The following is a 12,299-nucleotide window of genomic DNA, read 5'->3' as shown; positions in this document are numbered from 1 at the left end:
TGGGTTCTTAGGTGGCAAGTCAGACTGCTCCACGTTCCAGGAAGCAGCAGGGCACATTTCCAGTACAGGCTCCAGTGACACCCACTGGGGTCCAAATCCCGTCTCCAGAGGCAAGTCACTTACATCTCTGAACCCCACTTCCTTGTGAGAAAGTAGGAATACCCCAGAGATGATCCGCAGCCAGGTTAGGGCCAACAGGCCAGCCCTGTTCTGAGTAGTCTGTGCCTGATATTCCTGCCTGTTTGAAATATTTCAAGCAAGACCCTCGATGCCACCACCTCCCTCCCTCCCAGGGCATCTGTGAGAAATAATGTGAAGTCCCTCCACACACTGTGCGCTACCGTACCTCAGCAATCCGGACCTGAAGAACTGGGTAGTTACAAAGCTCCATGTCACCACCCACCCTAACTGCATCCAGTCTTTCCCAGCTAGGCTAGAAGTCAGTCATCACAGTAGAGGCAGAGTGAATACAGTCAAAACTGAGAGAGGCCCCTCTTCTGCCCTTCTGAAGACTCCTCTCCTGCAAAGGGAAGTACTGCAGGCCCAGAAAATACCCTGCTTCAACGTATCTATACTCCCCTTTGAAGAAGCCATCACTCATAAAAGAGGCAGGACAATGTTCAGTTTCCTTTAATGACCCCCATCTCCCTGAAGGGCAGGTACAGGCAGCTAGGCGATGGCAAGAGATGTTCACTTGAAGATCTTGCCCTGATTGAAGGTTTTGCCCACATGCTGGAAGGCCCCCTCCCAAGAAAAGTACTCTCGAACAAGCGTCTGGGTCTCCTCGCTGCCAGGATCCAGTTTCCGCCATGTATAGGACTCGTAGTCCACCTGCCAATCTGGACTCAGCTGGGGAGAGAAAGCCAGGTTAAGCAGCATGTGGTCAGTTATCAGACACTGTCCCACACCTGTTACTTCCAGCTCAGACCCACGTCATCGGATCCTGAAATGCAGTGACCATGGCAGTCCTTCCTGTGTACATTCCCTGAACTCTCCTGAATGCCTACAAGCACAGGGATGAAGGTGGCCTTCCCATCCCCTTGCCCCACCCTGAAGAGAAAGACTCCTCCCCTCCACCTTTCCTCACCGGAAAGGCAAGCTCCTGGCCTCGGAAGACCCAAACTCCAGAAATGGAGCTGCTATTGTTGGTTCCAAAAAGGATGACGCTGGCAAAGGCATTCTTCCTCAGCTTGTCCAACCGCTGGAACATTCCTGAAGGGGCGAGGGAGAACACGCAGCCTTTAGAATCACATCCCCCACTGCCTTGTCCTCCCCCTTCCTCTTCCTAGACCCACCCTCTTCTCACCAGTGATGAGGTTGCAACTCATGAAGGTCTGGGTGAGCTCTTCAGGGAAGCGGTACTCAGCGTACCACAGAGACCAGCCATCCTTATCAAAGTGCTCCCAAAAATACGGCAGCGCCACAGAAACTGTGTCCTCATTGGAGTACTTGCGCTTAAATTCGTCCAACACAAAGGTACTGAATGGAGGAAACAAGCAAGGTCAATGGGCAGAAGGCCCTACTGAAGCAACAAAGCGTCAGGCTAAGAGCAACTAAGGGCAAATTTCACTTAAAATATACTGGTTTAAAGGAAGAGGTCACTGGATTGGCAGATGGGTATAACCTTGTAAGGGAAGAGAGCTAAGGGCATATAAAGGGGCATATAAAGGGGCACTCCTCTGCTCCCTATTTGCAGCCTAAATCAGCTAAGCTTGAGGAGGGTGGGACCCACTGGGTGGGGGGGGGGGGGCCTGAGGGAGCCCTGCCCCAAGAAAAGCACGGCCAACTGCTGCCCCCTGGTGGAGACCCAGAATGAACACTGCTCCTTCAAGGGCCCACCCCCTCTGCAGGGCCCTTTCCCACTGAGTCACACTCAGTCCCTGACTCACCCAAGTCTCTTCCCCCACCACAGGCCTCTTCAGGTTACACACACTACAGTGGGACAGTAATGTAAGCAGCAAATGTTATCAAAGGGCCTCTGCCCCAGGCCCCAGACCTTATACCCGTGGCCTTGAGTCACTCTGCCCGGGAACAAGCGCGGATGCTGCAAAGCCCTTAGTTCAGATACTTGAAGCAACCTGGCACACTGAGCTGAGAAGGCTCTGTCCTGTAAAGAGTCCCTCCCCTCGTGGTAGGGTGCGCTTTCTTTCTTTCCAGTTATAAAAAACCACATGCTGACTGAACAAAATCACCCGCAATGCCAGCAAACAATAGAACGTATTAATATGTTTATGTCCTTCCCGCTGGTGGCTTTCCAGAGCTTGTGGCCTTCCAGAGACGATGTGTGTAGTTCTGTGCCTTCCATGATTTGTTCATTTAATACTGTCACCCCATCAGGGATTCTTTACAAGTGTTTTAAGATTTTTTATTTATATATTTGAGAGAGAAAGAGAGAAAGCGAGAGCACAGGGGCGCCTGAGTGGCTCAGTCGGTTAAGCGGCTGCCTTCGGCTCAGGTCATGACCCAGGGTCCTGGGATCGAGCCCCGCATCAGGCGCCCTGCTCGGCGGAGAGCCTACTTCTCCCTCTCCCTCTGTCTGCCGCTCTGCCTACTTGTGCTCTCTCTGTTAAATAAATAAATAAAAATCTTAAAAAAAAAAGAAAGCGAGAGCACAAGCGGGGGGAAGGTCAGAGGCAGAAGGAGAAGCAGACTCCCCGCTGAGCAAGGACCCAGACACGGGACTCGATCCCAGAACCCCGGGATCACGACCTCAGCCGAAGGCAGATGCTTAACTGAGTCACCCAGGCGTCCCTTACAAATGTTTTAATGGCTAAATAATCCTCTACTGTATGACTGTGCCATAAACCTATTTTAAAAAACCCTTGCTAAATGTTTAATTGGCTGAATCATTCATTAGTATAAATAATGCCAACAAACCCTAGAGTTAAAACCATTCCTTTCCCTCTTTCCAGATAAGGTTAAGTGGTGTGACCTGCCCACTGTTACAATGTAGCAAAGCAGAGGCTGCCCTTGAACCATGGGTCCTTCGTTCCTTCCCAAATCCGTAACGGAGACCTCCTCTGAGGAGTTTCCACCTCAACCACCCAAAAAAGGGACTGGGGATTTTTTCTTCAACACCCTCCTGAACCATTCGAACTTTATAATTTATGACCATGATTGTATCCGTTTCTCCCCAGATGAGGACAGGCTCTGAATGGCTCCTGAAACAAGTGTAGCTGGAAGGCATTAAAAGAACTAGAACCGGGGCGCCTGGGTGGCTCAGTCGGTTAAGTAGCTGCCTTCAGCTCAGGTCCCAATCCCAGGGTCCTGGATCAAGCGCCTGCTCAGCGGAGCACCTGCTTCTCCCTCTCCCTCTGCCTCTCCCCCTGCTCATGCTCTCTCGCAAATAAATTAATCTTTAAAATAAATAAACGAATAACTAGAATTAACTCTTGACAAACAGCAGTCTTCATCTTCGAAGACATTACCTCTGTGGCGTTAAAAATCCTGGGGAAAATCATCTTGGCAGCCCAACAGAGCACCATGGTAATACAGCAAATTGGTATTAACCAATATTCCCAAAAGGATTTAAGTTTATTAATGATTTTCAGTCTACTGGTGATTTATTTTCTGCCCACAATACACAGACCTAATATACGTGAAAATCTCTACCTATCAATTAAATGGGTCTGTGTTACCGCAGCATATGTAACCGGGGTTAGTTATCACAGCTTATGTACACACACCAAAAATCCTGCTCACCCCTGACCTGCCCCTGTGTTAGGTTCAAGATCAATCACTTCAGTTCAAAAAGAAATACATCTGTAAAGAGCAGCTGCATCTGGAGACTTCCTTGGTCTTGTATGAAGTGCCTGGGCCTAAGAGCTACACTACTTGCCCCCCAAATGGGGCGCCTGGGTGGCACAGTCAGGTAAGCACCAGACTCTTGATTTCGGCTCAGTCACAATCTCAGGGTTGTGAGATCGGGCCTCATTTGAGCTCCGCACTCAATGGGGAGTCTGCTTCTCTCTCTCTCCCCCTCTGCCCCTCCCCCTGCTCATGCATGTGCCCCCCCAACAAATAAATAAAATCTTAAAAAAAAAAAAAACTACCACCATTACAAAATGGGGGAGGGTGAACCCTGTTGAACTCCCATAGACCAACTAGTGAAAGGCTGGATGGCTTTGGGAAAGGCAAAGTGAGTGGATGAAAAAAGCAGGGAGCAAAGAGAACCATGTGAAGTAGCTCCAGACAAGACAGGTCTCATAATGCTTGCAATTCTAATGAAACGACCTAGGGCAGTAACTGATGACTTGAGTATAGAATAGCAGGCAAATACTAGATGTCCCGCTTTTTTTCACACCAGAAAGTTTCCTGTTCTTCCAAGAACCTCAACCTTTACTGAAAAGGTTGGCAGTGGATGGGGTGATGACCATCCCATCTACTTCCTCCTTGAGGAGTTTAATTCCCCCAATCTGGGAAACAATGAAGCAGACAGGCACTGTGGAGTTATGGTCACCCTCCCTTCTCAGTGAGAATGTTTATACTGTCTGTTCATCAGAAGAGTAAAAATAAAGAGTGCCTGGGTAGCTCAGTCGGTGAAGTGTCTGCCTTCGGCTCAGGTCATGATCCCAGGGTCCAGGGATGGAGCCCCACGTCGGGCTCCTTGCTCAGTGGGGAGCCTGCTTCTCCCTCTCCCACTCCCCCTGCTTGTGCACATGCACGCACCCTCTCTCTCTCTCAAATAAAATCTTAAAAAAAATTCACCCAATTTTTGAGTATAAACTCAAGAAATTGTTTTCCTTGCAAATAAAACATCTTCCAATTTTATACAGACAACCTAAAACGGCCCTGGCTGTGAGAGGGGAACACACTAGGCGAAAACTGGCCTTCTTGAGTCCCACCCCCCCTACCCTCCAGTACCCTTACCTCTTGGGCAGGTGAGCAAAGGGGTCCTTGGCCTTCGGCTCAGCAGCCAATGCCTGCTCACATTCATCCATCTCCTCCTCAGGAGCAGGGGCAGCAGCCTTTTTCTCCTCTTTCCTCTCAGCCTGGGGCTTCTGCTTCTCTTCCCGAGAACCCTTCTCTTTCCGTGGGGTGTCCTTTTTAGGCTGGCTCTCTGCAAACTTTTTAGCTGGTGCAGAGAAAGGGAGAGAAGTCAGTGTCCTGCCTCTTTCCATATGCCCCTAAAGGCAGGCAGCGAGCAAGGTGATGGAGGAAAACCGCTGGGTGGGACGACTACGGGATCTAGGCCCTGCACTGCTCAGCCGCCAGCTCCCGGTACGTCCTGGAGCAAGAACACAACACTCGGCAACACACACACGGACACCACGGTTTCTGTATGTTAACGCCAATGAAGGAAAGTCTGTATGTGTATCAAGTACTGGTCACTACGTGGGATACCCTACATTCTGTGGGTCCACGTAACCCACAAGCTTGATGATGGGCAATCGAGGGGCGGAGACCGAGCCAGGCCACGCGCTCCTCCCCCAGCAGACTCACCGTCAAACTGGGCCATCTTCTCGCAGAGCTTCACCTCCCCCAGGACGGCCCGGAACTGCGGCTGGTTGATGCAGGTGACGAACCAGCGGGTGGTATTGGGGAAAGCCTGGCGGAAAGAAGGCTCCAGGACCTGTCAGAACACAAGGGCAGAAGCAAAGGTCTTGAGGGGTTTCAAGCCAGAGACCTTTGTCTCTTTCTACACCAAGGCTCCACCTCCCTCTCAACCCCGAGAGGGCAGCTCCCTAGATACCATCCAACCCTGGAGGGCTGCTTCCCATTGACCTTCCTCCTTTACAGGATAGTCTGACTTAATGCACACTTGATCCCGTCTTTCGTTTACAACAAATCTACTTGATAGATATGTTCATATGGAGCCTTACTCCTTTTACAAAACCATTTCACACCCACACATTCTAATCTTTTAAATGTCATGTGTCAGGGCGCCTGGGTGGCTCAGTTGGTTAAGCGACTGCCTTCAGCTTAGGTCATGATCCTGGAGTCCCGGGATCGAGTCCTGCATCGGGCTCCCTGATGGGCAGGAAGTCTGCTTCTCCCTCTGACCCTCCCCCCCTCTCATGCTATCTCTCTCTCGTTCTCTCTCTCAAATAAATAAATAAAAATCTTAAAAAAATAAAGACAAAAATAAATGTCACGTGTCAGGGCGCCTGGGTGGCTCAGTCGGTGAAGCGTCTGCCTTCGGCTCAGGTCATGGTCCCAGGGTCCTGGGATCGAGCCCCCTGAAATGAGCCCCCCTGCTCAGCAGGGAGCCTGCTTCTTCCTCTCCCTTTGCCCTCCCCCCCATGTTCTATCTCTTCCTCTCTCACATACATAAGGTCTTTAAAAAAAAAAAAAAAAGTCACATGTCAATAAAACTAAAAGCAAACAAAGGTGGGGCAACACAGCTACCAATACTCAATACTCATTTTGCCAAACAAACAAGATAACAAAAACATTAACTACATTAACTACAGGATATGTATTTTTCTTTTTTTTAAAGATTTTATTTATTTATTTGACACAGAGAGAGAGAGAGACAGCTACAGAGGGAACACAAGCTGGGGGAGTGGGAGAGGGAGAAGCAGGCTCCTGGCCGAGCAGGGAGCCCGATGCGGGGCTCGATCCCAGGACCCGGGGATCATGACCTGAGCCGAAGGCAGACGCTTAACGACTGAGCCACCCAGGCACCCCAGGATATATATTTTTCTTTCACCAAACTTCAGAAACTAAATATTCAATAACCCAAAAAAGCTAAAAACAAAAAAATAAGTATTTCAGAGTAACACACAGTCCTTTAAAGTAAACTTAGCTTCGTGACAAACTTATTTACCATCTTTTAGTTTGCTAAGATCAGAGGGAAACTAATTCTGTCACAGAGACAGACCAGAGCAGTCAGTTCTGTAGTACTTGGCTTCAAATCCGATGCCACCACTTACTAGCTATGTGCCGTTGGGCCAGGTTCCATTTCTCCTCACCCACATAGCAGGAAGAGGATCCCCGCAAGGCCTCTGGCACAGGATCTGACACAAAGTAGGTGCTTTCCACCCCCCCAATTATTACACTACTATTCTGGACTAGTACCAGTCCAAGAGCTGCTGCGATGCCTGGGTGGCTCAGTCACTTGGGCCTCTGCCTTCGGCTCAGGTCATGATCCCAGGGTCCAGGGATGGAGCCCCACACTGGGCTCCCTGCTCAGCGGGGAGCCTGCTTCTCCCTCTGCCATTCTCCCTGCTTATGCTCTCTCTCTCTCTCAAATAAATAAATAAATAATCTTTAAATTAAAAACAAACAAACACAGGGGCGCCTGGGTGGTCGGTTGAGCATCTGCCTTCGGCTCAGGTCATGATCTCAGGGTCCTGGGATCGAGCCCCGCATCAGGCTTCCTGCTCAGTGGAGAGTCAGCTTCTCCCTCTCCCCTGCTTGTGCTCTCTCTCTCTCTCTAATAAATAAATAATCTTTAAAAAAAAAAAAAAACCTTTAGGGCGCCTGGGTGGCTCAGTTGGTTAAGCGACTGCCTTTGGCTCAGGTCATGATCCCGGAGTTCCGGGATCAAGTCCCGCATCGGGCTCCCTGCTCAGCGAGGAGCCTGCTTCTCCCTCTGACCCTCCCCCCCTCATGTACTCTCTCTCTCTCTCATTCTCGCTCTCTCAAATAAATAAATCTTAAAAAAAAAACTTTAAAAAAGAGCTGCTGCTCTGCAACATGTCATCTTCTTTGACATAGTAAGCTCAAGACTAATTATTACCTCGCCGGTTTTACAGCTTACAGAGGAGAAAAAGAACTAAAGGAATTCCTTCTCCCTCTCTCAAACACACACACCCCCCTCTACCTACAACTCGTAAGTAATGAAGCCGAGAACTGAACCTAGCCTGCCTCCGGAACATCTTGATACTGAAGCTACCAGCCCTACCTCCGTCTTTACAACTAACCACAAGCATAGCTGGACTTCCCAAAAAATACAGAAACAAACTAAACATCTTCGCTGCCAAACAGAAACTTAGGAAACAGAATGTTACCAAACTTCTCAGAGGAGAGAAAGCAGTCACTCACACTTGGGATCCCTAGAGACCAGCTGTTACCGGACACTCTCTCATATCCAAGTCCTCGGCAGAATACAGGGTAACCTGGAAGACTCATCACGTCGTTTCTAACCGCCCCCACCCTCTGCGAACCTGATTCTTTATAAACGTCACCTGTTTATAGAGCCACAACAGGGTGCAGACAACTGTGATGTCAGCCAGTGTCACACGTTCGCCCACCAGGAAAGTCCTCGTCTTCAAGTGAGCATCCAGTAGCCCCAAAATTCGCCTCACTTCCTCCTTTGCATTCTCTGTGGCCTATTGATTTAAAATGATCAAAAACTTAATAGTGGGTACCCATCCCTTTCCCTGCTCCCCTCCCCCAATGACAGGACAAAGGTAGCTATTTCATTTACTAAATCCTGGCTCATCCCCATCCTCTTTCAATGGAGTCAGATCCTAGGATCACTCCAAATGTATCACAAATTAAGCTCTCCATGTCAAATTTCTTCGTGGTGCAGTCTGGATTAATTTCCCACTATACTGGGGCGCCTGGGTGGCTCAGTTGGTTAAGCGACTGCCTTCGGCTCAGGTCATGATACTGGAGTCCCGGGATCGAGTCCCGCATCGGGCTCCCTGCTCGGCGGGGAGTCTGTTTCTCCCTCTGACCCTCCTCCCTCTCATGCTCTCTGTCTCTCATTCTCTCTGTCTCAAATAAAAAAAAAAAATTAAAAAAAAAAAATCTTAAAAAAAAAAAAAAATTTCCCACTATACTGACCTACTCCCTTACCTTTGGATTTTAGAAGGAACCTTAGAAGTCGTTTAACCACCCCCCTACCATTTGGTATAGCTTTTCTACAGCAGAAATCTCTCCTCTGACCACTCACAAAAGGCACCACTTCCATTGGGTCTGTGTGACAAAGAACCCAGATATCATCAACTGCAACCCAAATTCACACCCCAGTGATGAGGTCTTTTATTATCCACATATTCTTAGCATCCCCTTCTCTCAATCTATTTTATTTATTTATCTCACTTCCTGACGCTCAGGAGCTGATGCCATCCCTGCCCTTGGCTTCGCCCCCAGTTCCAAGGCTTACCTGCTTATTGTGGTGCATGATGCCCAAAGTGGGGAACACCCAGGTACTGGCTGGGGGCACTATGTCGCTATCAGCGAAGCTCACCCACTGCACCACCTGGGCTGCTGCCTCTGGAGTGCTTCCCCGCAGCTCCTCATTGCTCACTGCAGAGGCAGAACACAAAGGTCAGAACTTTGGGGTCATGCCAACATCAATCCAAGTCCATGCAAATTCCTCTCCTGTCCACTCCAGCTCACCCTCATCCTCTCCTACCTCCTTCATTCCAGATCTTCCCATTCCCACACCCACTGCAAATTACCATAGTACGCAATGGCATTGCTCTCGAACACACAGAATCCATCGTCACCCTCAAATGCTGGAACCTGGGACAAAACAGTCAAAAGATAAGTAAAATTCAGAAAAATATGTGAAATACACAGCAAGTTCTCACTAGCCAATCCCAGGAAGTGAAATCATTTTGGATAAAAATTCTTACATAAGGCTGACAACCCTTACTCAGCAAACTATTGATACAAACTACTGGTACTACCCGTAACCCAGGAATGAGAAATATTTGTTTTCCCTTACAATCTAAACTCACGTAAGAAACCCCAAAGATTAACATATTTTTAAATGTTCATATAAAATCCCTCAATCAAATAGGCAAAAGATCAAAAACCAAGTGTCATATCTCTGTCCATATTCTTTAAAGTATGGCTCCCCACACTGCATTTCTCTCTTCTCTGTTTAACTTGGTTATTTATCGATCTCTATAAGCCCCTGGGCTGGCTCATGGCAGATACTTGATACATTTGCACTGAAAACCATCAAAACTCACTCTCTCCCACAAATACAAAGAAACCTGTGAATTTTGTAACAACTCACTGGACAGCTCTGCATTATTTCTAACTACATGTAAATCTACGTTCATCTCAAAAGAATTTTAAATCACTGAAATGCAAAGAAAAAAAAGGTCATACGGAAAGCTCCCTTTCAAAGATGGAGACCATCTTCAGAGTGAGACAATCTCAGGGCTCCTTGAGTTCTCAGGACCTAAGACCCCTCTTCACTTTCCTACTTACCTTGCCGGCAGGAAATTTACGGAGAAATTCAGGGGTGCGGTTGGTTTGGCCAAAGTGGAAGTGGGGTGGTGCGGAGAGCACGCGGACCTGAGCCCCGCTGTACTGAGCAGCAATGAGAGCCTTGAAGGCCCTCCAGTTTTCAGGATATGTGTACAGGGTCTATGGGAGAAAGGGGGGAGGGAATATTAATGAGTAAAAAGATCCCAGTCCTAAATGTCACCTCCCAGGATAAATTCCCTGAGTTACTCCCAAACTGTTCAACTCACTTTTACTCCCCCTGGTGAACCAAGCTCTCTAGTATTGTGGTCATGTGTAATCAGAGTCCTCTGAAATACCGAAGACAGAACTACACACCAACTGCTAAATAAAGCTTGTTGACAGGCTTGACCTTCCCTGAGGACAGCTCTAGAAGCATTCTCATCTCAAATACATCCTCGAGAAACCCAGAACCGGTAGTTCCCTCAGACTCCACCTGCCGACAAACACACACTCCTCCCTTCCCGGAGCCCTGGTTTCATTCATTGACGGTGAGCGAGTGAGTACCTGCCTACTCCACTGCGGAGCCGCTCACCCCTTCCAAAGCATCACCCTTGTCTCTCACACCATTTCCAAGTTCCCCTCAGAAGAGCCACGGAGAAACCGAATGGCATCTTCTCTTCCTAAATCAACTCGTTCTCCCCAAAGAACCCCTCCTTCTTGTCACGCGTACCGTCCCTCCGGTTCTGTCCCGCAGTGAGTTCCCTGGCGTTGGCTTCTCCTTCTATTAACCTGGCCAGCACGGTGTGACTCCACCTTCCGGAGAGTCCTCCCACTCCCAAACCTCCCCGCCAGACGACCCTTAACCGCAGGCAGCTGTACCTGCCCACAAAGACCCTCCTCTTCACCCCAACCCTGCTGTTGCCCCACAAAACGGTCGCAAAAGTTCTGTCAACCTGCCCGGATCCCACGTCTCGAGGCGGCAATGAACCCGAACCCCCTTCTCAGGCCCCAGACGGCCAGGATCCGACATCTCTTTTCTCCTCTACCCCAGACCCTTCCACCTCTTTGGCCTCCAAGAGTCCCAGCCTCAGTTCCCCTCAGGGGCCTGGAAGCCTTACTCTTCAACAGTACGGTCTCTACACCCCGGATCAGTTCCCCACTCGGCTCCAGAACTCCTCTGACGCCGGAGGGCCCTACTCGGGCAGAGGATGGCGTCGGATACGGTGACCTGGATCGCTGGAGCCGGCAAACTTACCCCAGCCGCCATGGTGATTCCGCAGAGAAAGGGGGTGGGGCTCTCGGCGCTGCCGCAAAGTAAGCCGTCAGGGAGAGAAGGGGGGGAAGGGGAGAGCCGTGGAGAAACAGCAGCCGCAAAGCGAGGACGGCACAGACGGCATACGCACGACAGTTCGGTCTCCCGCGGCGGCTGAATTGGAAAAAGAAGGGGGTGGGGCCTGCTGGTCTGCGAGGCGGAAAGCTCGCGCCTGCGCAGTGGGGCTCTTGGCTGGCCCGCACCCCGCCCACCCCCCCGCCTCCAGCGCAGGCATGGCCAATCCGAGTCCTGACGTGGAGGTTGAAGGCGCGGAGGGTAAACTGTGAGAACGAGCTGGAAAACCTCCCCTTGTCTGCGACGTGGCACAGCTGCCAACTCCGCGCCGCGCCGGCTCCCAGAGGCGTTCCCCTCTAGCTCGGGAACCCGCGGTGACTTGACGGAGATCCTGCCAGGCCCCTAACATCAGGATTGTGGGACACTCACAGGAGCGGAAACAAGTCCGGCGTGGATAAGTCCATTTGTCCATTTGTTCCCGCTCTGTTTTTTGAGAGGAGAGAGTGAATATCTAACCAGAGCCCAAGTCAGAAACCCTCCCAGAGTGAGGTTTCCTCCCATTAAACCACCCTACGGCTCCGCGATGCATTCGCTGCAAGAAGGGCCCTGGTACCGGGCCTGCAGCCGGGGAGAGCCGAGGGAGAACACATGGCGGATCCCTTCCACCTGTCACCCTGGAGGGGCTTCCAGTTTACCCATGATGGGCTGCCCTTTACCCACGCTTAGGTCGGAAAATGTTTCCCCCATTTTAACCAGAACTCGGTTAAGTGAGAGAGTGGACGAAGAAGCCTGAACCCCAATTTCAGGCCATCACCATATAAATCCCGGTGGCAAGGTAAATGTGGAGGCAAACTTGGTTCTTCTGCCAGGTACT

The 12,299-nt window shown here is 50.0% G+C and overlaps 1 protein-coding gene across 1 annotated transcript; it reads right to left on the bottom strand.

The window, feature by feature from the left end:
* Positions 1-614: 614 nt before the first annotated feature.
* Positions 615-11,605, bottom strand: EEF1G (eukaryotic translation elongation factor 1 gamma). Its single transcript, XM_021685476.1, has 10 exons — positions 11,354-11,605; positions 10,120-10,278; positions 9,357-9,420; positions 9,059-9,201; positions 8,133-8,276; positions 5,443-5,572; positions 4,870-5,074; positions 1,307-1,479; positions 1,088-1,212; positions 615-849 (listed from the first exon to the last, which is right to left on the bottom strand). Exons 1-10 carry the CDS (start codon positions 11,363-11,365, stop codon positions 691-693), a joined length of 1,314 nt encoding a protein of 437 aa, XP_021541151.1. The 5' UTR covers positions 11,366-11,605; the 3' UTR covers positions 615-690.
* Positions 11,606-12,299: the final 694 nt, after the last annotated feature.

This window comes from Neomonachus schauinslandi, chromosome 11, assembly GCF_002201575.2.
Source record: "Neomonachus schauinslandi chromosome 11, ASM220157v2, whole genome shotgun sequence".
NCBI classification, from domain to species: domain Eukaryota; kingdom Metazoa; phylum Chordata; class Mammalia; order Carnivora; family Phocidae; genus Neomonachus; species Neomonachus schauinslandi.
Note: the sequence above shows the minus strand (reverse complement) of the source record. Positions and strands in the feature narration are given on the sequence as shown.